Source organism: Sebastes umbrosus, chromosome 14, assembly GCF_015220745.1.
Source record: "Sebastes umbrosus isolate fSebUmb1 chromosome 14, fSebUmb1.pri, whole genome shotgun sequence".
Classification (NCBI taxonomy): domain Eukaryota; kingdom Metazoa; phylum Chordata; class Actinopteri; order Perciformes; family Sebastidae; genus Sebastes; species Sebastes umbrosus.
The window spans coordinates 12,353,205-12,379,291 of NC_051282.1; the positions used below are offsets into that span (position 1 = coordinate 12,353,205).

The window sequence follows — 26,087 nt, forward strand, 5'->3', positions numbered from 1 at the left end:
TTAAATAAACGTAATGTAATATTTGTTAGACTGCTGCTAGACCGCCCTGTTAATACAGGTGCAGGCCTCCCTTTGTGTACAGCAAACAGTGGAGCAAATACTAGATTAGTAGATTTTTTAGCGCAGTGGAAATATTGTTTTTGAAAGGCTAAACGCCAACAAACAAGGATAGAAGCAGAATACTTCGTCAGTTAAAAAATGTTGTGAATTCTTAAATGATTACATCTATCTTTTTTCAATACATTTTGACTTTTGGACTACGCTCTGGAGTTATTGGAAATGTTTGGTTATTGTGGTTTAATAAATGTAATGTAATATTTGTTAGAGCGCTGCTAGATAGTTAATACAGGTACAGGCCTCCCTTTGTGCAGTAAGCGGGAGAGCAAATCATTTTTTTTAATGCAGTGAAAATATTGTTTTTGAAAGGCTAAACACCAACAAATATGGATTTAGGCTGAATACTTTGTTAGTTTAAAAATGTTGTCAATTTTTTTCAATAAATTTTGACTTTTGGACTTCACAATGCTCTGGAGTTATTGGAAATGTTTGGACAATACGAGTCACAAATAAACCTACACTGCCACCACTTATAATCTAATTCTACAAATAGTATGATACTAATTTATATTAGTGTAGCCTTATCTTTATCTGCAATTGTGCAAAATACTGGGTTCAAACCGAATGTGGCCTACTAAGTAGTTTTGTATGAATTATCCAGTAAGTGTGTTATTATGATTTTTTGTTATAAATATATCTATAAATCTAATTTTAACAACCTCAGAGCAGACAAATCCTGGAGCGCCCCCTTTGATATTTGGCACCCCCCTAAGGGGTCCCGGACCCCAGGTTGGGTACCACTGAACAAGACAATCTGCGATCAAGCTCTCGTGTTGGGTCCTTGAGAAAGACACTAAATACCTATCAGCTTCATGGGAGCTTCTTAAGATAAGTTTGACCTCTGACCTCCCAGGAATTTCCCTGTGCATATTAACGTTAGTCAACTTTTATTCAAAATGGCATTACAAAGGCTTTCAAGGCTTTTGCAGCTCATGTGTATGTTATTTTATTTCTCTGAGGCCTAATAAGGCTTAATTCCACCAGCCCCTCTAGATTAGTAGCAGAATATTCTGTCCATGTGTAGATCTCTCCTCCTCTCTGCAGTCTGCCTCCCTCAGTGTGGGAATAAGTCTCTCTACCCTGACTTGCACGCCTTGTCTCGCCATGCAGCGTGCGGTGATGTCATGGGAGGCGTTCCCTTTCTTTACGAGCGCAGCTCTGTGATCTCTGGTGGAGATCAATTAGCTGAGCAATCAGCCCGCCCCGCGCTTTTGTGTGAGCGACTGCTCGTAAACCGTTCGGTTGCCTGGCAAACGGGGGAATGCACCGCCTCAACATAAACAGCCACCCAAGTACAAGCTGGCCGGAGCAGCGCTGCAGGCTCCGTCTCAGCGCTGCAGGCTCCGTCTCAGCACAGCATACCGTATTTCATTAGGTAATGCAATGTGACATCAGCTCACCCAACGCACCATTAGCAGTGTAATTTAAGATTAGTTGGTAATAATGTGTGTGGGTCATAGTAATGAGCTGTTAGTGATGACTGACTATTTCAACAGTAGTTCTCTCTAGCAGTCTTTAAAGTTGCAGTCGGTAACTTTGAGCAAATATGATAAAAAACGTTGTTTTTATCAGACAGTAGGGCATGAGACAGAGATTGTTGATGAGAAATTGCAAGCAGAAACACTGTGTCTGCATCATTTCCTGTGAATCCCTCCTGCACATGAAGGCAATTTGAATGCGGTGCAGGAATGGCAGACTCCGCCACTAACAATAAAAACTACCATATAAAGAGGTTAACAGAATTACATTTAATGGCTTTGGTGGTAAAATGCCAACTATAAATGGTATCAAAATATATATTATTATATTATAATAAATATATATTATTATTATATAATTATAACTTTAAAGCTGCAGTCAGTAACTTTGAGTAAATATGATAAAAAGTTAATTTTATAAGACGGTCACTTTATACTGAAAGTAGTGCATGAGACAGATAATCTGAAAAAAAATCATCGTTCCCTTGTGTCCTCCTGTACTCCTAATGGGATTTGCAACATTTCACCACGCCTGAAGGAAAATAACCAATCAGCAGTCTCCGGGCAGCTGCCAATCACTGCTCACTAAACTCGTGAACTCCGATCAATCTGTCAAACTGCGCTGATCAAATATGAATCAATATTGTGTTACTGTAATGCCTATTTATTGCCTGAAATGTTTTAAGAAACATCTTGTAGTGTACTGTTTAGCTGTGAAATGAGAAAGTTTGCTCCGGCCGGTGGGCGGTGCTTGGTTTTGGCTCGACTGTTTTCAACATAGCGGCCAGGTCACAAACTTTACAGATAAACAGTACACTACAAGATGTTTCTGAAAACATTTAAAAAACATGTATTAAATGAGTTAGTCTTTTTTTATTAAATCAACTTTCTTTAATGAATAGAACTCGTCAGTTTCGTCAACATAAATAAAGTGATGACATCTTTACAGATTTGCCAAGTGAATACAGATACATAATATGATCTTTTTTTGTAATGACTTAATTGATTTACTATAATAGCGTTAGAGCCGAAATAGAGTTATTGTGGTTAAATAAATGGAATTTATGGTGTCGCTAGATTGCTACTACACCGCCCAGTTAATACAGGTGCGGGCCTCCCTTTGTGTGCGTCAAGCGGGAGAACTGTGAAAATGTTGTTTTTGAAATGCTAAACGCCAGCAAATATGGATTGAAGCAGAATATTTCGTTAGATTTTGCTACTAAGTAGCAAAAAAATATATCTTTTTAATTTGACTTATATACAAACTAATAAATATATAAATTATCTAGTAAGTATGTTATTATGATTTTAGTTATACATGAGCAAATCAAATTGTGACAACCTCAGAGCAGACAAATCTTGGCGCACCCCTGTGATCTTTGGCGCCCCCCTAAGGGAAGCCCAGACCCCAGGTTGGGAATCAATGCTATAATATATTGTATATCTGCTCTTAGAATTATAATGTATTGCATATTAGATGCCTTCACAATGCACTGTATTTGCAGGAAGTATTGTGAAACATGTCACATCTCCTATGCAGTATCTGATCCCAGACTATGACCTGTTTTACATACAAGAAAAGAGAGCTGACATTTTCTAGCGAATATGTTGCAATCATGCAATCAGTAATGACCAGAGTTATTCACTCTCCTCTCTAAACAGCCGCTGCGAACGTAGCGCCAATGATAACACACCCTCACTTATGAATAATAATGCATAATGGCCAGCATATCTCAGCCCATTTATCCTCTTGTTGGAGGGTTGGGAGCGGTCCAGGGGAGGCGGGAGTGGGCGTACTGCTGGTTCAGTTTGCTGGAACGTTTGCCGTGTAATTGCAACAATCTCGCTCTGGGATCTTTGTTGCGTGTCACCCGTTTTCTATCGCCCATTTGTCTTGTCTTTGTATACTCTGAACTTGCCAATTAAAGCAGCAACGCCATTAAGAATGGGAAGAAATGGCAGCGAATGGGACAAAGGGAAACACAAAGAAGAGGGGAAAAGCGGAGCATGAATATTAGTGTCAGCTATTAGCTTTTTTATTTTGCTTTTTCTCAGATGTCCTGGCTTGTTCTCAGGGTCTCTCTTACGCCTGATCCTCCCCACATCAGAGTTCATGCGTTTAAATGTCACTTTATCAAATGTGAGGTTTGTTTCCTGAGCGACCACTGGAGGAAGACTGGACTTAAAATGTCCAATTAAAGCACAAAGCTGATGGATTGGTGGAGGAACATCCTGCTGTCGCTGGTTGGCAGGAGCTCGTGGCATTGACTGGGGAATACTTCCTCTTTACTCTGTGTGTATTGTGTGTGTGCGTGCATAAACAGACACGCAACTGCGTCAGTAATCACACACGCCTACTGTGACTTTTGTTTAAATATTCTCTTGAGTAATAATCTCATAAAGGCTTATTAATTTCTGATGTATCTGTGTGTTTGTGTTTGATGCCTTGTATATTTTCAGTGGACCGGAGTGCTCCCACAGTGTAGGTGTGGAAACAGGCCGGCTAGAGTGCTGCTCCTTTCCTTCCTCCAGTTTATGGGAGAGGTGATGAAAAGGTCCACGGTCATTAAGCTCGATAAGCAGATTCTGTTCCCTCCTTTCTGTTTCTGAGGGAAGTCTTGACTGTACATGGATGGGTGCACTGCATGGATACAAACAGGTTTTAAAGGTTTGTGTTTTCTTTTGCAGATGTACACACAGCCCTTTTTTTAACCTAACTACCATAACTATTTCAACACTATCCCCATTACTTTTAGCTTTCTATTTCAACCATTTATCCATTATTTTATACAACTATTGCAACCATTTAAACCATTTCAATATTTTTAGTAGGGCTGTCAATCGATTAAAATATTTGATTGTGATTAATCGCATGATTATCCATGATAATTGCAAATCAATCACACATTTTTTGACTGTTCAAAATGTACCTTAAAGGGAGATTTGTCAAGTATTTATTACTCTTATCAACATGGGAGTGGACAAATATGCTGCTTTATGCAAATTTAGGTATATATTTATTATTGGAAATCAATTAACAACACAAAACCTTTATTGTCCAGAAACCCTCACAGGTACTGCATTTAGCATAAAGAATATGCTCAATTCATAACATGGCAAACTGAAGCCCAACAGGCAACAACAGCTGTCAGTGTGTCAGTGTGCTGACTTGACTATGACTTGCCCCAAACTGCATGTGATTATCATAAAGTGGGCATGTCTGTTAAGGGGAGACTCGTGGGTACCCATAGAACCCATTTTCATTCACATATCTTGAGGTCAGAGGTCAAAGGACACCTTTGAAAATGGCCATGACAGTTTTTGCAGAACAGCTTGGAATCAGGGATGGTCGCAAAACAAACAATGTACGAAAGATTAAATAGTGAGGATGCAAGATTAATCAAATATTTATCGCAATCACGTTTTTGGCTTCCCATAATTAAATGAACATGATCAACTTCGATATTGACGTTTCAAATGCTTGCTCCGCTTATAGAAAAATCTGCTGCATAAAACAAGCGCTTCCTAAACTTCCTAAACAGCTAGAGATGCACCGTCAATCAGCAGCCAATCAAAGCCGGCCCGTTTTCAGCAGTCTCATATATCCCAGTTTTTGCTGGTCGCACACGTGCACCTGCCACATGATGGTTTTACATTCGGCACACAGCGGCACAGTCAGGTAAAAATTAGTATTGGGCGATGGTAAATTTTAACCCTATCCTGATGTGTTCAAATGTAATCTTGTAAAATGTAGTTTTTGGCGAGAAACTTGAATAAATAGTTGTTTGAAAGGGATGTTTTCATAGTAATATAATATAGATAATAAAGAGGGAATTATGACCTGTGAATACTCGTGATGAATAATCCTGATCTCAATATTGATCAAAATAATCGTGATTATCAATTTGGCCGTAATCGTGAAGCCCTATTAGATAGTAGTGATTGTGCTCTATAGGCAGCTAAACAATAGCTTCTTGCTAATGTCATTCATTCATAAGCCCCGTATGGGAGTAGTGCTACCCATTGCACAGCACCCACGTAATTAATTTTGTTTTGTTTTGTACTGCAAACTTTCGCAGAGAATCATAAAACGCATCGGACTCAATGTGCAAGGTTTCTCTGAAAAACAATTTTTATCGGATGGCATACGAACTTGGTGTGCAAAGACCTTTAATCACGGGTTTAGTTGGTTGAAAAGATGGCATGAGAGGTGACAGATATATCATAAAATTTGTGAGTAGTGTGGCACCATATTTTTTCTGTACCTATTCTATCTTTTTAACCCAATTCTCTAAATTACTGTAAATTCCTTAAATCCTTGTCTTATGAGTAATTTGGATGATTGGATTTTTGGTTTTGAGTGTTGATACAACCCGGAGACATCTGAAAATAACTCACTTATCTTAACCGAAATCACCAACTTGAGGTTAACCTGAGTAGTTTTCTGCAGATGGGAGCTTGTATTTACAGTAAACCTGAATGCAGTATAATTGAGCTTGTGGCAAGAGGGGACGTTCTCCAGACTAAACCTGTATGAAACATCTAAACAGGGCCAGGTTGCTGTGGGACTCTGCAGGCCCGTGTTAGGCCGCGGTCCAAATCTTCCCCACAGAGCAGGGAGGTTATTTTAACACTCCGGCACGTGTGTTGTAGAGGGAATAAGGGAGATGGAGGCAGGAAGCCACTAGGTAGTAAATCATAAAGTTGAGATGACAATCCATCGTTCTTGTGGCATGTTTATTGTGCTTTTCTCCCCCTTTTCTCCAAGGGCCTATTTATAACACGCCACATCCCCGTGTCAAAAAATATCTCTCTCCCGTGTGTTTTTAGATTGCATCAAAACATTTAACCCTATATCTCAACGATCGGACATTCATTTTAGGTGCAGTTGTTTTCCAATTTTTTATTCGGTTCACGGAGACGTTCACTGAGTCCTTGCACTAATATGGTGTGTGCTCTCTACACAAATCCAAGCATTTCATAATGTGATAACAGCTCACCTCAGGAAAAAAAAAGGGCAGAACCTGAACACTGTGGTCACATTTTCTCTGTATAGGAAGGAAAAAGTTAGGGAATTAAAAGTTTTTATGGAGACATTGAGAGGTCATTGTGAAGGTTTTCTTACTACTGCATCCCAACGCTATCCCAACGTTTGCTCTGGTTGCTAGGTGGCTTCCAGGACGTGGTACGGAGCTGAAGAGGAAAAGGCTTGGTTCTTCCTGAAACACGCCAACCGCTGGCGATCTAAGCAGGAACCCAGTGAACCTGAAACTACGGTAGTAATGAGTGAAACAAATGCTGTAGGCCTACTATGAGCCTCAGATTAAAGAGGGGCTTCTGCTGTCAATCAAACCCATGTGACTCAGCTGTTGCATCTAATTCATTTCACTTTCATTCATGATAGAAATGGCATCAACTTTTATACTGTGTACTAGGGCTGCAAAATGCTAATTACGATTACTTTGATCAATATTGAGATCACGATTATTTATCACGATTATTCATTGCATTTTTATTGCACATTTAAATAAACAGAGCGCTGCTTTCACTTCCTTGTTGTGCTACATTCCTGCTAGTGTACAAATTATGGCTGCATGATGTTGAAAAAGCTGACATTGCAATATTTTTTTTTCTGCTATATATATATTGTGATATATAAAATACAGGAATATTCACCCTAAATTTTGTAGGCTAAATGCATCAATCCAGTGCACTTTTGAGAGCAACATTAAGAGACTAGATCTATGAATGTTGTGCTGTTGTAAACAATTTAATCATAACCACATTGGTTGTATAGATATGAGTGGTGATGACGGTAAAAAAAAAGTCACACCCACAAAGCATGGTTAACAAGATGCATCTTGTTAACCATGCTTTGTGGGTGTGACTTTTTTTTGGGCTCCGTGTTTCAAGATGGCTTGGTTGGATTGGCGTCATTGCCACAGACCCCTGATGCACTGAGGACAGTCCGCCCCCGGTTGGCTGCTGCTTTAGGGTGCGCACACAGCGGCATGACGGCTCCCCAAAAGTGAAGCCAAAACATCTGGATCACTGCTGCTGGCTGGCTGTTCGTTTAGGAAGCGCTTGATTTGATATGCAGCAGAGTTTTCTGTGAGCGGAGCATTTTAAACGTCATTATCGCAGTCGATCATGTTCCTTTAATTGGGAGAAGCCAAAATCGTGATCGCGATTAATAGTGGATTCATTGTGCAGCCCTACTGTGTACTGTTTAAAGGGGCACTCCACTAATTTTACAAACATCAAGGCAGCTTTCCAAAGTAACCCCGATGATGTCATCAGGTTATGGGAATTGTTGGATCCAGCGTTTAGGGACCAAAAGTCGGAATATCTCAAACTCGAAGCTGCATCAATTTCCTTTAATCGGTCACTTGCAAGCCCCCCAGTTTAATGGAAGTACAATACTAAATTGCTGCAAAAAAAAACTTTTCAAGTTATAATTATATTATAAAAAAATTGAAATCATGCCACTTTTTTGACACCATTTATAGTTGGCATTTTACAGCAACAGCCATTCAATGTCTTTCTGTTAACCTCTTTATATGGTAGTTATTATTGTTAGTGGCGGAGTCCGCCATTCCTGCACCGCATTCAAATTGTCTTCACGTGCAGACGGATTCACAGGAAATGATGCAGAACCAGTATTACTGCTTGTAATTTCTCATCAACAATCTCACTGATATCATTCCAACTGTTTACTGTTCACTCTGCTTCAGCCACATCAGAGCCGTATTTAGTTACCGCTAATGCAAACCAAACATTTCCAATCATTTAAAGCATTCAACTGGCAAAACACAGGAAGGCTTTTATTGTGAAGCACTCACAGGAAACGCGGTGTATTTGTCACCTTTTTTTGGCGTCTACAACACAGAAAATTGGTCATTTTAGTCAGCTAACCACTTTTAAATGTTGTAAGGGAGTAATGGAACAAGAAGCAGCAGTTACAATGAGCTGTTGGATGAAGAGTTGCAGGAGACGGGCTGCAACCTCTCAGCTATAAAACCAACTCCTGCTACTGCTACTGCTCTGCTGTTGTGTGGAAAACTACAGATACAGCAGTTGCCCTTCTGCTGTTTTTCTAACAGTAGTTGCTCAAGGAGTGTTTATTAGGGCTGTGTATTGGCAAGAATCTGGCTATACGATATGTATCATGATACAGGGGTCACGATTCAATACATTGCGATATATTGCGATACTGTAAGCAAGACGATATACTGCAATTTTTTTAATCTAATTTTAGGAAAACTGTCATAGTATAAAGAAGACACTGCCATATGTATAAAATCTGAGTTATAAAAAGTGTACTTTTTTATGCAATCTGAACAGTGGGGTATGCATGTGCATTTATCATCAAATCATCAGAATCAATACAGTATAACAAAACGTAATATTGCGATGCTCGATATTTTCTTACACCCCTAGTGTTAACTGTAGTATTCAACCGCGCTTGCTGTTAAAACCAGTATCATCACAATGGGTGTTGCCAAATCAGGAATGAAATTGTAAGAGTTTAAAGTAATGCGCAACACAATCTTTGTAACCACATTTGCATAAATCAAATGAAATCCTACCCAAACACAGCAGCCTGTATCTCTGCTTAGTGTGACAAGTTCACTGTTTAGGCATTTTCAGACATGTTCCTGTCACTCCAGAACATAAAAACCTGCTGTGACAGATCCCAGGTACTCCAGGGTTGTTGCACATCCCAGTGTAATCTAACATGGGCTCACTGCTCAGTCTGAGGTCATTCTTTCCCCCAGCTGTCTGTCCAAGTGGGAACCAGATACAGCGTGTTATCTCTGACTCCCTATCATGAGAAATTCTCACTCGCTATCTGTGTAAACAAACCATATGGCACACATACACACACACATGTATGCAGGCTATGAGCGGAGTTTACATCACACTCCCAGGTTTCCCTGCGAGCAGAGAAAGGGAGGAAACAGTCTGATGTATGTACGCCTCGGGGCTCGGCCGAAATCGCGAGAGGAAGGAAGTGACATTCTACTGTGTCTGAGCCATCTGCTCCACAGTAGCTGTGGTGACCTGGACGAAAGATGAGCAGAGGGTGGGAACAGGCGGTCTGCTACATGCCTGCTCAGGCTGGAAGAGTTACGGAAGACTGGAAGGCGGCTTAATCCTCTGCCTGTGCTCCCTGTCTGACCAACAGATCTGCCTCAATCACAAACACACAGTGTGCAAGAGGGAGGATTGCGATTGATGAATCTCCAGGTCTTCCCTCCTTTTGAGCAGATGTGGAACCCTGCAATATTTATAGTCGTGTAGGGACCGGTGTCTGGTAGCCACTGTGTTCTCCTCCCCTCTATCCATCCTGCTGGATATCCCCTCAAATCCAATAAGTGGTTCTTCATTCTCTCTCTTGGAGAAGAATTGGTCACTGGGGTATGTGAGAGAGATGGAGGCAGAGCACAGGAGGATGTAGACATCCATTACAGAGCAATAGAGAGTCTTAGACAGGCTCACGCAGACGTTATATGGAAAAATAAATATGAAACGGGAACCAACAACTCCATTTCCTCCTCGAGGCGGGCTTATTATGTCTGCACTGTGTTTGTTTTAAAGTGTTCTGGAGATAAGTGGCTGTTAATGAAAAGAGGAGCGGGGTAATTAGCAGCAGACATTCCTGATGCTTGGTGGAGTATTAAAGGACCAGTGTGCAACATTTAGGGAGGATCTATTGGCAGAAATGGAATATAATATTAATATGTATGTTTTCTATATATGTATAATCACCTGATTATAAAAATTGTTGTGTTTTCATTACCTCAGAATGAGCCATTTATATCTACATATAGGGAGCGGGTCCTCTCCACAGAGTCCGCCATGTTTCTACAGTAGCCCAGAACGGACAAACCAAACTCTGTTAACTTTTCCTGCTTGGGCCGGAGTCTTTAATGTTTATCGCTGCTGTCGCCGCTGCTCTCTCTCTCTCTTGCTTCCCCACTAACTTCCCACCTCTGCTCCAAATGACCTACACTACTCTTACAACAACTGGCTCTAGATAGGGCCATTCGCCTTTTTGCATCGGCCACCGTAGTTCCTCTACACGCTTGGCGCACGGGAGAGGCTTCAGTTGTCTGCAATTTGCAACCTCACTGCTAGATACCGCCAGATCCTACACACTGCTCCTTTAAGCAGCAGTCACATTTAATGTGACTGTAATTTTTTTTGAGTAAACATATATGGCTCCAAACTATTAAAGGTGTAGTGTGTAGGATCTGGCGGCATCTAGTGGTGAGGTTGCAGATTGCAACTAACTGAAGCTTCTCTAAGCATGTAGTTTGTCTGTTCTGGGCTACTGCAGAAACATGGCGGCCAGCTCCGTGAAGAGGACCCGCTCCCTATGTAGATATAAACAGCTCATTCTAAGCTAACGAAAACACAATTCTTATTTTCAGGTGATTATACACTAAAGAAAACATACTTATTAATATTATATCCCAGTCAACAGTTCCCCCTAAATGCTACACACTGTTAATTAAAGATGCAAAATGCGAGATTGGAAGCATTCTTATTGCCTCCGCACAGCTCTCGACATGGTGAAGGCTGAGCCGGCGGCTAGCTGCTAACAGTGCTAACAGTGGAAACAACGGCAACAGTGCTTACTGAGCTAACAGTGTTTTCAAAGAGTATAGAAGCAAAGAGACGAAACCGGTGTTTTGTTTTACAACAGTTGCTGCCGCCATTTTTAACTGAAAACACTCATTACATGTATAATATAGAAGAGAAATACTTTCGTTTTACTTTTTTACGCCACTTTGTAGGCAGATGTTTTACTGGCATCCGGGAGTCGCTTTCAGTCCAAAATGGCGGAAGCGTAGTTCTGCTGCTGGGCGCTGACGTTGCAATGGAACGAACAATTGACTTTCACTTCTTGGCAATATGGTGTTTAACTGGGGGGGAACCGGAGGGTGGGCGCTATCAGCTGTAACTGCTGTACGAGAGCAGTGCAAAGCGGCGGCCGTGAGCTAGCCAGTGGGGCACGCTCACATGCACTAACATGCACTAAAAGGTCAACAAAGGACAGAGAAGCTCAGATTACAACACACACAGAGAGAGAGTGACTTCGTTATCTGCTCAGGTAGACATTACTCCTCTATATAACATAGCAAATAGTTGTTTTCTGCTATATTAATGCTCTGGATACCGAATAGAGCACCTTTTTAAAAAAAAAAAAAAAAAGTCCCTAAAATTGTAGGAAAGGCCCTGCAGACTTACTGTAAGTGCCATTCTAATAAGGATCAAGACTTTATTCAACTATAATTAATCCAGTTGTCAGTTAGTATCTTTGTCTTCCAGTAAAAAGACCCCTGTGTCGACAGCACAGCAGGGAGGATGGTACCAGCCAAAGGAGCTTATGCCTCCACTGCAGAGTCCCTTAATGCTTTTTGGGGGGAGAAGGGGAAATGGCACAGGGGGTAAGTGACACTGAGGAAGCGTGTTGTGTGTGGGCGTACAAACGGCGCTGTCACTGAGCTGGCTGTGTCGGGTGGCAGCGCAGCAGGGGATCTGGCTGGGGGTCTGAAGCTGAGCTGCAGAGCGTGTCACTCCGCTGGCCCATTAATCATTCCCAGCCTGCCCTGCTTCGGCGCCTCAAAAGGGGCTCGATGCGCACGCACTAGGTGGTCTTGATGCCACCCTGGAAGCCCCAGCAGTCAACTCCGTGCAGACAGACGGTGGACACAAAGAGTCGAGCATCCACACATACGCTCTTAACATGTGCATCTATTCCATCTTGGCTCAGCGAACAATACGGCGCCCCATGAACAAACTAAAATAAACATCCAAGAACAAACAATTTGAACTGTCCAAGCCATTGAGGATCCACTTACTGCATCATGCAATGTTTTCTGTTGTGTTTAAGTGCGCGCAAACAGGGATGAAGCCCAAAAAATAGCTTTGCATTTTAGGCCACAACACTCAATGAACAAATGCATCAATAATGACTAGAGGTGTAACGCATTAATGTCACAAAAACATCTGTTTTCCTATATTTTTCAGATTTATACCAGAGGTATAAATTGTCTGGATTGCTTCATATGCTGCGTGTTTCCTTTTCACAAAAATATAAAATAACATTTGAACCAGGCACCAAAATTAATCGAATAAAAATCTCAAACATAACTTGTATTTGAACCCCATTCCCTAAAAATTAAAAAGTGATTCCTCTCTCTCTCTCTCTCTCACACATTTCCTGGCTCTCACACTAACTGTCAGAAACGCCTGATAGAATGCCACAAAATGATCTTTAAAAAAGCAGTTAATGGCCCTGGTGGAAATGAATAATGGATGGTTTTAACAGTGGGAAAATCAAAGTCAGAAGTGCATTGATTGTATTTTAATCTGGAGGATGTGTATAGAATGAAAGGAGCAATGAATGTAAATTTGGTCTGAAGTTTCTACAATTAAAAAGGATAAAGCTTTTTACAATTAATAATTAAAAAAGCGGCCATTATAGCTCATATGGTCATATTTAATCATTTTCAAAAAAATGCTATGTGCATTCATTTGGAAGAGGTCCATATGAAAAGTAAGTTGGTTTGAAGTGTTTTTTATAGGGCTGTCAATTAATTAAAATATTTAATTGTGATTAATCGCATGGTCGTCCATAATTAATCACGATTAATTGCACATTTTTTATCTGTTCAAAATGTACCTTAAAGGGAGATTTGTCAAGTATTTAATACTCTTATCAACATGGGAGTTGGCAAATGTACTTGCTTTATGCAAATGTGTGTATTTATTATTGGAAATCAATTAACAACACAAAACAATGTCAGGTACTGCATTTAGCATAAACATATGCACAAATCATAACGTGGCAAACTGCAGCCCAACAGACAACAACAGCTGTCAGTGTGTCAGTGTGCTGACTTGACTATGACTTGCCCCAAACTGCATGTGATTATCATAAAGTGGACATGTCTGTAAAGGGGAGACTCGTTGGTACCCATAGAACCCATTTTCATTCACCTATCATTATGTCAGAGGTCAAGGGACACCTTTGAAAATGGCCGTGACAGTTTTTTCTCAACAACATTTAGTGTAAGTCTGGAGCATTATTTAACCTCCTTCAAGACAAGCTGCTACAACATGGTTGGTACCAATGGATTCTCTAGGTTTTATAGTTTCATTCTACAATCTTAAAAATTGCAAGTTGCGTTAAAGAAATTAGTGGCGTTAAAACTAATTTGCGTTATTATTGCGTTCATTTTGACAGCCCTATTTACAAATAATAATAAAGTAACTTAAGTAACTTAGAAAAATTATAACTCATAGGGTCATTATTATTATTATTATTATTATTATTGATAATAATAATAATAATAATAATAATAATAATAATAAAATGCCATGTGCATTCATCGGGAAGTGGTCCATATGAAAATAAAGTTGGTTTGAGGTGTTTTTTATTCATTTTTATTTATCTTTTTATCTGAAAAGCTTTCTTGGCCAATTTGCATGCACTTATTGGACAGTCCCTAACTTCAGCTTGTCAGTTTACCATCTGCAGTCAAGTCATGCAAAGGGACAAACTTAAATAGCTGAGGAGGTAAAGATGACACCTGTGCAACATCAGTCAAACTTTATCCTGCGCTGCACAACAAAAGTATCTACACCTCAATAGCAATAGCCTCTTTGTTAACATTTTGGCAAATCTGTATCATGGAAAGTCATGCTGCTTTGGCTACTAGAACAGGTCCTGTTGGTATCTGTTCATATCTGAATAATGCATTCGTCTACATCCCCAGTAATGACACATGCATCAACGCTTCTGTTCGCTGCATGAATAATGATGACACAATAAGGGCATCAGCACACACAATGTGTCATAAAGTATGTGTGTCTCAAGCCATCTGATAGTTACCACCTTTCAATCAAATCAAACACAATAATAAACCTACTGTATTCTGCATAATGTTCCATACAGGTCAACGTTTCGTGCCATGAGATCCAACATCCCATGCGTGAAGGATACGAACATTAAATCAAAGCTAACTTACTCCTCTAAAAACATTGAGTCACCTCTCCAAACCGCCGTCCACAACATAGCAGAACAAGATTTTGCAGTATGCTCTTAAAAGCCTGAGTGAAACCTTTCTGGCTCAAACCATCATGTCTGTCTTGAATTATGAGCTCAACAAAACAAAATCCTCAAAACATGCAGCCTTTACCCAGAGGACACTGGATTGTAGCAGAGCATAGATTTTTTTTTTCGAACCCCCAAATACATCTCTTTGTTTTATGGTCTGGTTGTATATAGAGAAACCTCTTCCCAAACTCACATAGGCTTATGTTGCAAGAAAGACTGGAGGCGACAGAGTAAAAGGCCAATTTTAGAAGTACTGTATTGTTCTCCGTTTGTAATCGTAACAGAGTAATGAACACGGCTTCTGGACGATCTGTATACAAGAATCCCTGTGACATCTTCTACACTCACCGGCCACTTTATTAGGCACACCTGTTCAATTGCTTGTTAACACAAATAGCTAATCAGCCAATCACATGGCAGCAACTCAATGCATTTAGGCATCTAGACGTGGTGAAGACGACTTGCTGAAGTTCAAACCGAGCATCAGAATGGGGAAGAAAGGGGATTTAAGTGACTTTGAACGTGGCATGGTTGTTGGTGCCAGACGGGCTGGTCTGAGTATTTCAAAAACTGCTGATCTACTGGGATTTTCACGCACAACCATCTCTAGGGTTTACAGAGAATGGTCCGAAAAAGAGAAAATATACAGTGAGTGGTAGTTGTGTGGACGGAAATGCCTTGTTGATGTCAGAGGTCAGAGGAGAATGGGCAGAGTGGTTCGAGATGATAGAAAGGCAACAGTAACTCAAATAACCACTCGTTACAACCAAGGTATGCAGAATACCATCTCTGAACGCACAACACGTCGAACCTTGAAGCAGATGGGCTACAGCAGCAGAAGATCACCCGGTACTAGCACCGGTCACTTTATTAGGTACACCTTGTACCTAATAAAGTGGCCGGTGAGTGTATGTTGAAGTATTAAACAACATACTGAATCCCTGTCCTGTCGAGTTGTCATTTTTTTAAGATGGCTGTGTACTGAGTATGTCACTAAGACCAGGGTCTGTGAAGTACATTTTAAAGGAATGCAGGGGATGCATGTTCTACCCCATTTACTGCAAATTTGCGTATAATTTTATTCATTGTTGACCCTTTTCAAAAACATGCTGTAGATTGATTTCCCTCCATCCAGGCACCCAACACTCTGTTAAGGTTCTGGTAATTGAAAACTGAAAAAGAAGAGGCCTACGAAAGCAAAGAGTGGCAAATACAAAACAAGGAAGCAGTTTTGGCAGAGCCATCACAAAACGCTATTTCCTAAGGGACTGAATGAAAATTATTAGGATGGAGGGAGTGTCAGAAAAAGGGGAGGATTACGTATTTTTTTATTTTTGCTGAAGAGAGGCAGGATCTTTTGTATTCTCATTCCTGATTTTTATTGTAAGAAAAAAGTGTCTATAGCGTACGCAATGGGGCGCTTGTGGCCATATACACAGGACTGCCAGCTCTATGCTAACATGTCACACACACAGACTGTGACTGATTTGCAGAATTGTTTAGTAACAACAACGTTTTCCTCAAATCCTTGCGATTAACAGTGTTCCCTGTCACAGTTTCCACAGAGTCCATCCAGTTTGCTGTTGCTGTCACATGAGCCCTGACAGTTTTAGTTGCACTGTTATCTTTAGATACTCTCTTCACGTTCATAAGACAAGCTCATGTGAGTGTGCTTTATATTTTAAATTTTTACTGATTGAAAGTGATTGGTTTAATATATGTTTGCCTCAGGGTCACCACCACCTGCAATTACTTTCTCTGAGCTCCCATCGGTCAAACCATGTGAATTTTCCTCCCCAGTGCCCCAGAGCTGTACTCAAGCTTTGACATGTTCTAGATGACTGAGACTCGTCCGTCCATCTAACTGGCACTCTGCTCCTGATGGGACTGCGGTAACGCCAAAAAGTTCCTGAATATCTTCTAACCTGCAACACACCTGTTTCCTGTTAACCACTCCAGATTTTGTGCATGTATTTCCACCTAATATCTAATTTTCTTCTTATTCAACTACTATTTCCATCTAGTCTGGATGACATACAATTTGTAGTGTTGTGTTCAGGTCTTGGTCTTATTCAAACTATTTGCACAGCACATCTGAAGGTTGTAATGTTGTTACGGTTGTTATGGACCCCAGGGAAATGACTGTAATCACTAATGAGGATCCAAACAAACAAACCACAACAAGAGCAAGATGCTTACCATCACATATATTTGTCATTCACTAAAATGTCATTTTCAGACATGATTATTTTCTTCCAAAGTCCTCTTAAAATGTTTACTCAGTGAATTTGTGTTTGTCATGCTTATTAAATTCACCCCCTAAAGATACATTTCTCTTTGCCTACCAGAGCGAGGTCAAAGGTCAGAGCCTGAGGAGTTGATGAGGACTCGATGCCTTGCTCTTGGGTACCTCAGTATGACAGAGGGTTGAACTCCTTGACAGTAAGTGTCTCAACTTTGCAAAAGCAGCCTGCTTTCATTATTCTAGTGTGCAATATGTTAAGCTAATGTATTTAAACATGAAACCCATCAAAACAGAAGTCAACAAAACAAAAACAACCACAGAAATAGCCGTGTCCTCTAGCTATTGTTGACTCACTTCTTGTGAAAAATCAAAACCCTCAAATATGTCTCAGCTTACAAATTAAATGGAAATGGCTGACTGTCCCCTGGCGTTGGCACACAATGATGGGCCAGAGAAGGACGGGGTTGGGGGGAGTAACAGAAGAATGAAGGAAACCAAAATACCAGAGGACGAGTGAGACAGAAGAATATCTATGACATCATGCTTTACAGAAATTCTTCTCTCTCCCGTCACATGGAGATGAAATGAGACCCAGATGGTGAGCAGGCCTGGCCTGGCCCAACCTGGCAACCCAGGGGAGGCGGCGGTGGCACATTCACCGTCAGCAGAAACAGTGTCAATGGTCCCAGGCAGCCACATGGACAACAATGACCGGTCAGAGCACAGAGACGCTGTCAGCCTGCACTCCTAAGCATCTTGTCATTAAAATCACCGTGGCTCAAATGTAAACTAAACAGGGAATATGATGTTAGATGTGGAGTGGTTCTGTAAAACAGACCTTGGTAAATGTGGTGTCCTTGTACTGTAAGAGTCTGGTTTCCTCCTGTCTCGACCAGTGTTTCCCCTCTCTAGTGGGTTGTCGTTCAAAGACTAAAATGCTGTTTTCTCAAAGCACTCTTGACCGATTTGATGTGTCTAGACCAGTGATTCCCAACCAGGGGGAAGATTGTTGAGTAGCTCAACTGGTTTAAAAAAATTTGATTTAAAATATATATCTACATATTGTAACACCTGAAGACCATGATTGAGAGTCTGTGAAAACTATAGTTAGCAAGTGAGCAGATTAGTCTAAACCGTTAGCTAAAAGTAACAGATAAATGGTTGAAATAGTTAGCTAAAAGTAGCCTAATTGATAAATGGTTGAATATGGGTAAAATGTCCAGCTTTTACCAATCCAAGAGGTAGTGGCACAACTGCGAACTTGATGAAACCACCCTTAACATTGACAGTTCAATTGTTTGGAAGTGTAACAATATCCACTTCCACTTGTTAAACATCCAATTTAAAATAATTTTACAATTTGAATGAACATATTTGGAACATGACAATAGGGGTACTTGAGTTCATCAGACAGGGCTGTGGGGCTTGGGAACTACTGGGTTAGGTTCATTACACAACATAAAGGTAAATGAATTTAACATACAAACGCTCCTTGCATTTGTGCTCTCCAATCTATTTCACCAGATTTATAATCAAACCTGCTGGTTCTTTAAAAAAAAAAATTGTGAGCATGCATTTATATTCTCTATTTTTAGAGCTGTTGGAGAGCGTATTACCAGTACGTGCTGCACAGACTGGGCGCAGAGCCAGTCGGCAAGTAAGCAATTGATACAATCATATCCTAATTCAGCTACCTCGTGGGTGGCAAACATGTCAGCGCTTCCTCACAAAGATTTCTGTGTAGGTTTAATAAAATAAATACTTTAAACAGAGCTCAAAACAAAATGCTCTCCACAGATAGTAACTGACTTTGTGATCAAAGATTCACAGATCTCTATCCACACAAGATGAAATTACAAGTCTCTCTCTTTCATATCAAATACATCTAAAGCCTGATAAGCGCCTGCCAACCGTAAGAACAGACATGCAGACACACAAGGTGAAAGTTTACTCAGAAAGCACATCAAAAGTGTAAGGAAACAAGACGGATTAAACCTCCAGCTGATTCTCAACCATCGTAAAACAGAACATCGCATGGCACGGTGACAGCAAAAACAAAGTTGAAATTGAACAAATGTGCAAAATTACACGTATGAGTGACCAAGGCTACCATTTTCAACTTGCCTCAAAACCCACTTGGCAAGTACGAGTTTCCCACAGTTCCCTTCACAGCCCATCAGTCAGGCCGGAGAAGAGCGGGGGCCTGACTGTCAGGGGTCAGTGCTACGCTGAACACGGAGAGAATATGAAGCAGCTGCCCGGGACAGGAGAGCCTGACGCGTCACCATATGTCTGTGTGTTTCTCAGCCTTTTTCATTCCTTTACATAAATGCTTGTGGTTCGTGGTCAAACATTATCGCGCATTAATTTATTAAACAAGTGTAAAGAGTTTTGTTTGCAAGTTTTAAGCAGGGGAGGGTTTAGAAACTTTTGTAAAATTAGTAATAATGTATTAAGAATCCCTGGTTCCTTGCAATAATAGACTTCACATTATTAATAGTTACATTACATTAATAAAGGAATGCCAAATAAATAACAAATATGAAATCATATCCAGTCCAAATACAGCTATAGGCCCCTGGACACAGACATGTAAACGGCCCCCCACCTATTTTGAACCTCTTTGTAGTCGATTGCCATCTCTGAGTTGTCGTTTTTAGTCAGTTTCCATCACATTGTGCTCATTCTGTACTCATTCTGTGCTCGTTTTGCGGTCGTTTTGCATTTCTGTTGTCATTTTATGTCTCTTTATAGTCAGTTTGCGTCACTTTGTGGACATTTTGCATCTTCTTTTATGTCATTTTACATCTCTGTGTAGTTGTTTTGTGTCTCTTTGTGGTCATTTTGCATCTCTGTGTAGTTGGTTTGCGTGCTTCACTGTGGTGATTTTGCATCTCTGTGTAATCATTTTGTGTCTCCTTTTTGTCATTTTGCATCACTTTGATCTCTTTTTGGTCAATTTACTTCATTTTGTTTCTCTATGTAGTCGTTTTGTGTCTCTTTGTGGTTATTTTGCATCTCTTGGTAGTAGGTTTGCTTCACTTTGCGGTCATTTTTATATCTCTGTTTAGTTGTTTTGTGTCTCTTTGTGGTGATTTTGCGTCTCTTTGTAGTAGGTTTGCATCTTTTTGTAGTCATTTTGCAGCTCTGTGTAGTCCTTATGTGTCTTTTTGTGGTAGTTTTGCAACCCTTAATAGTAATTTTGCATCTCTTTGTAGTCATTTGCATCTCTTTATAGCTGGTTGGCATCACTGTGTTGTTGTTTTGTCTCTTTATAGTCGTTTGTAGTTGGTTTCCGATATTTTGTGGTCATTTTGCATCTCTGTTGTCGTTTCGCGTCTCTTTATGTCATTTTATGTCTCTTTGTAGTGAGTTTGCGTCCCTTTGTTGACATTTTGCATCTCTTAGTAGTCATTTTGCATCTCTATGTAGTCATTTTGTGTCTCTTTGTGGTGATTTTGCATGTCTTTGTAGCCCTTGTGTGTCTTTTTGTGGTCATTTTGCATCCCTTATTAGCCATTTTGCATCTCTTTATAGTCATTTTCATCACTTTGTAGTCATTTTGTGCCTCTTTGTATTCATTTTATTGACTTTCCAACAGGAAATGTCAACAGTCACTTATAATACAGAGGTTCTGGTCCAAGGGCTCCATCCATCCGTGATACTAACATTCCTACTACCGATCACCTTCTTGCCTCTGGTGGGTGAGGCACCAGATTCTGTGGGGAGGCCCGTGTCACCCCTGGTCCCCCCCTCTGGCCCCGGCCCTGAACAAATTTCATGAACAAATTTATAAGTCATGTAAGTCCAGCTGATAGGAATGTGAAAGCTGCTGCTGCCAACATAAATGCCTCTTGACAACCCTGCGAGAAAAGTCATGGGAAATTGACTTAGTCTTACTTCCTTGATGCCTGCCGCCTGTGAGTGAAACCAACTACTCTCCAACAACCACACCTCTCTTTCTCACTTGTCCCTCAATTTCCTAATGTCCTACAGCGTGTAGGAGAAATCCAGACAGATCATTAGCACCAACCACTCTGCATCCCCACTGCCAGACCATATGGACCCACTGCTCAATGGAAACGACCCCTCCCCTGGCCCTGGCTCTTTCTCTTTCATGCTTATAGGTGTCAGGCCACCCTTATTATTTCCTCTTTGGAAGACATGCTCAGTCTGGCTTTTCTGCAGTTTTTATCTGATGATACCGCTCACACAAAAAAGCGAGATGCTGAAAGAGGGGCCTCCCACTGACAGCGAGATGGATGCCACAAGTGACAACCTTTTGTTTTAGTAAAATACACTGAGATGCTGGCTTTGCAGAGGCAAAAGGCGGAGGCCAAGGGGAACAACTTGTTCACTTGTTCCATTTGGTTAAGCAAACCATGGCACTGTCAGAACTTGTTACTTTTCCAGGTTTGGTTCAGCTCAGGGGGGCTTGAGCTGTTGATATAAGCCCCCATGGCCTGCTCTGGTGAAAATAAGCATCACAGCAAATACACACGGTGTTGCTAGAAAAAAAAAAACTCAGATCAGGCTTCAAATTACCTCGAGCTTTGTCCTCCTCTCTGAATAGTTTACTGGCTCTAAAGTGGCAGTTTATACTCTACGTGCCAAAATTGTCAATAAAACCGCCTTAATCGCCCATCCAATCTGTAATAGCACCTGCTTATGGAAACACAACACGCCCCTGCAGTCTATCTCCGCAGCTGCAATGTTTCCTTCCTATTAAAGGCGCTACTACAGTCGGAAACGAGGGTCAAAGCGCAATTACGCATTCGGACAGGCGCACTGTGTTTGTTGAAATGACTTCCGGTCCTTTCTTTTCTTCTGGATGTTGATAAAAATCAGGGGTCAACAAAGTGCACACATTTGTTAGGCTTCTGAACAAAACATAGCTTCTGGTACTTGGAAAACAACACTTAAATGTGCTTATTTTATTTTGCCATAAAGGAAATATGGCTCTAATCTTTGTTTGAACAATAAGGCAGTTAATAAGACTCAAAATAGAGTCACTGAATTTAACCATTTATTTTAACAATTTGCAGTTTATTTATGCCTAAATTATATTGAATCTATATACATTTGAAAAATGTATTTTATGTGAATGTCACTTGTTTCTGTGCTTGTTTTGTTTTGGCATATTAAAAGTTGTAATAATACATGCAAAGAGACAGGTTGGTTTTCAAAATAAGTAAATTAAATTAATTTAATTAAGTTTAAATATTTAATTGATTTAAACCGTCTTTTGATTTTAATAATCAGGACGGTTCTTTTACCGTTCAGCTCGTGGAATTTCAGCTCGAGGCCTTCTTCTCTCTCCAGAATTTATTTAGCCACAATCAAATTAATTAGACCCTAATTTAAGGTCAGATCTCCACCTATTAATCTGTGCCTTTAGTGCAAACATTTCTGTAGAAACAAAATATGTTTTTTAGACGACAGTTGTGTATGTTTTTCATTCCTAGTAAAAAAAAAAAAAAAAAAAAAAGCAAATATATAATTCACATTAATGAATAAATATCAGGCTGGTGCGTAATTGTTGTGCGTAAAGGGCAGGACACAATGATTACGCTTATTTTTAACAGCAACTTTTACATTAATCGAATAAAAAATGATGAGCTAGTCAAGATGAGGAGGACCTTCAGCCACAGACTCATCCCCCCTCGGCACAACACAAAGCACCTGGGTCAGTCCTTCATGCTGGTAGCCATCAAGCTCCACAACCAAGGCTGACCCCCATATGAGAACTATGAGGACTTTAAGAACTTAAACATGCACTATCTACCTTTAAACACGCACTATCTGCAACCATCTTGGACTCTAACCACTGGTGCACTTTACACTTACTTTACACTATACATCCTAAATACCACTTTATAGACTGCACATATGCACATATTACATTTATTTATTGCACATGCTACATTTATTTACTGACGGACTGCACACACTATGTTCACCCATTCACTCTGTATCTTTTATATCTCTATTATTGTCTTTATAATTTTTGTTTACCTTTACCTCTCCTGTGTTTCACTCTGTTTGCTGATGTTGCCGCTTTGACACCTGAATTTCCCTCCGGGGATTAATAAAGGTTCATCTTATCTTATAACATAATGAATCCAAAACCGATTATATAGAGCTAAAGTGATTCCACTTTAATTCAAGAAGTAAAAGTTATGGAAAAGGGAACTCACAAAATAAGGAATATGGAGGATGTTTTTGAGAAGAGATGGAGTCTAACAGAAGGAAAAATATAGTTACATGGGTTAACAGGCATGCACACATACATATGCTTGGAGGTGACTTCACATTAAGGAAGATGCATATGTGTGCCCATGTAAATAATATTACTATATATTTGCGCTCCCCCCCTTTTTATTTTCTATTAACTTATTTGTTGATTTAATTTATTATTACTCTCGTATTTTTGCACTATTATTGTTTTTTTGGGGGGGGTTTGTTATGTGTGTTTTGTTTTTTTTGTTGTTTTTTTGTTTGCTTTGTTGTTGTTGCTGTTTTAACTCTACTCTTTCTTTTTGTCATTCTTATTATTGTTATTTCTTTTCCTGGTTTTGTTTTGGTTTTGAATGTTTAGGTTGTTTTTACTATAGTGTACTTGATGGGTTTGTCTGTAAGCTCATCAACACTGTAAACAATTGCTGTTAATTTACAGCAGGATTTCAACAGTATTAACCTGTTATTGCTAATAACAGTGCTTTACTGTTAATACAAAAGAAAACCTGTTAAATTACGCTCATAGGCCGTTTTTTAACTGAACTATAACGCATTCTTAAAAAACAGCACTTTACTGCTGATCAACTGTCTAAAGTATCATCAGTAACAGTTTCATGCAGTATTTTTTTAATTCTGGGACCTGATCTGCGCATGTGAGGCTTGTACATTGTACATGATTGTAAAATCAGTGAATTAGCTTTATTGTTCTTCTCTCACATGTTGTTATGGTTTGCATTCTGTGCTTGTAGCCAGCTATAGACAGACATTTTGGGAAAAGTGTCAACAAGTCTATTATAGCCTTTTTCCTAACAAGTGCCTTTAATTGTATTTAGTGTGATTATTCCTATGTCTGTAACCTGCTAAGTCTATTCATCTAGGCAAAAATAATGTTTATTAAAATGTATGTAAAAAATACAACCTAAATAGTGCATTAAAACAAATCAGTAAGATAATGTAAAAGAAAGGTGGAAAAACAGCTATATAATGTATCTTTAAACAGTAAATTAACTGTAAAATACTGTGAAGTTAATAAAGTTCAAACTGTATTTTTCAATAATAGTACAAAGCTGTAAATTTCAGCGACAGTATAATAATGTTAATTTTACAGTAACATAAAGGCAACCCTGCTGCCAGTTCTTTACTGTTATTTTACTGGGAAATTCTTAACAGTGTACTTAAAAGTTGGATTGCATATATGAAAACTTTTTTTTTTTGTTTGCTTTGTTGTTGTTTTTTTAACTCTACTCTTTCTTTTTGTCATCATTATTATTGTTATTTCTTTTCCTGGTTTTGTTTTTGTTTTGAATGTTGAGGTTGTTTTCACTATAGTGTACTTGATGGGTTTGTCTGTAAGCTCATATGAATACATTTATCTGTGCAATATATCCTTGATGCAATATACACCTCAAGTGCAACTTTGTTTACATTTTACTACTTAAAAGTTGATTTATAGACTGTTGTAATTACAGAACAGTGGATTGCATATATGAAAACCTTTTTTTTTTTGCTTTGTTGTTGTTGTTTTTTTAACTCTACTCTTTCTTTTTGTCATTATTATTATTGTTATTTTTTTTTTTACTGGTTTTGTATGTTGAGGTTTTTTTCACTAGTGTACTTGATGGGTTTGTCTGTAAGCTCATCTAATTAAAAGTTGGTTTATAAACTATTGTAATTACAAACAGTGGATTGCATATATGAAAACAGCCTTGAAAAAAGGGGAAAAAAATAAAGTATAAAAAATAATAATAATAAAGTGATTCCACAGTGAAGGACATGTAAAAGAGAGGTGTGTGGATGCTCTTACCGACACACTCGTTGGCCTCCCTGGCTGTAGCTCTCTGCCATGGTCGGTCATAGTGGAAGGGTTTGCACCTGTCGCACTCCGGTCCTGCAGTGTTGTGTTTACACTCGCACACCAGATTTCCCTCTCGGTCCTTCACGCACTTCGACGCGTGCCCGTTGCACTTGCATCTCCCACCCACCTGCAGGTCGGACACCGCGTAGAAGTACGAGTCTCTGGCCAGCTCCGAGTCGTCCTCGTTCTCGTCTCCGAAAGTGTGCAACCGACTAAACACCACCTTGATGTCGGTGGCCGTCACCCAGTCCTGCAGCACCGGAGAGTTGTCGAAGTCGTGTGCAGAAGGCCTCCCATCCAGGGTGCTAAAAGCAATTAACCCACCTGTGAGAGGATGCATGTCAGTGTGGGAGTCCGTACAGATGGCTTCTTGCTCGTTCTGCTTCGTTATCACCGCTTTATTCTGCCTGTTGTACATCTTCTTGCACTGCGTGGAGTAATACTGGAATGGCACCCACGACTTGCCGTAGTCCATGGACTTGTATATGGCCATGGACTCAGGTCTTGGTGAGCAGAACTGCAGACTCACATAGGTGACTTCAAACTTTTTCCCCAGCGACAAGGTGAGCGTGACGTTCTGCGGGTACTGCGCGTAGTTCTCCGACTGCCAGCAGGTGAGGTTGTGCGGGTTGTTGAGGTCTGTTAAATACGCAGGTGGATGGGACTTCTTGGGGTCCAAAGCGTCGCAGGTGTGACAGTCTCGAGTCCTCTCTTTCTCCTCTCCCTTCTCGGTCACCACGCAGTACCTGGCGGCCGGGTTTCCGCAGGTGGTGGAGACGCGCACGTCCTTGCCAAAGGCGGAGTTGACGAAGTCCGGGATGCATCTGCGAGGGTTTCCGTTCTCGTCGTAGCACGGGTCCGGTGGAGAGGACTGAGCGGCGAACATGCTCAGACCGTATCCTCCAAAGACCCCCTCGGTCAGCAAGCACACTGTCACCAAGGTGAGCCAAACCTCCACAGCCATCCTTTGCATTGTAATCCGAGCACTGCAGGGACTCCTCATTCACTGAAAAATGGAAAAGG

The 26,087-nt window shown here is 40.2% G+C and overlaps 1 protein-coding gene and 1 long non-coding RNA gene across 2 annotated transcripts in view; one reads left to right on the plus strand and one right to left on the minus strand.

Annotated features, from left to right (window-relative positions):
- LOC119502294 overlaps nucleotides 1–19,368 on the plus strand; it is an 85,716-nt gene extending 66,348 nt beyond the window's left edge. Inside the window, exons 4-5 of the long non-coding RNA XR_005210039.1 lie at nucleotides 17,076–17,169; nucleotides 17,524–19,368. This is a non-coding gene — a long non-coding RNA (uncharacterized LOC119502294). The remainder of the gene's footprint in view (nucleotides 1–17,075; nucleotides 17,170–17,523) is intronic.
- ntn1b (netrin 1b) overlaps nucleotides 1–26,087 on the minus strand; it is a 59,228-nt gene that overhangs the window by 32,332 nt on the left and 809 nt on the right. The window contains exon 4 of the mRNA XM_037793171.1: nucleotides 25,014–26,070. Within this exon, the coding sequence (XP_037649099.1) occupies nucleotides 25,014–26,067 (1,054 nt within the window). The 5' untranslated portion in view covers nucleotides 26,068–26,070. The remainder of the gene's footprint in view (nucleotides 1–25,013; nucleotides 26,071–26,087) is intronic.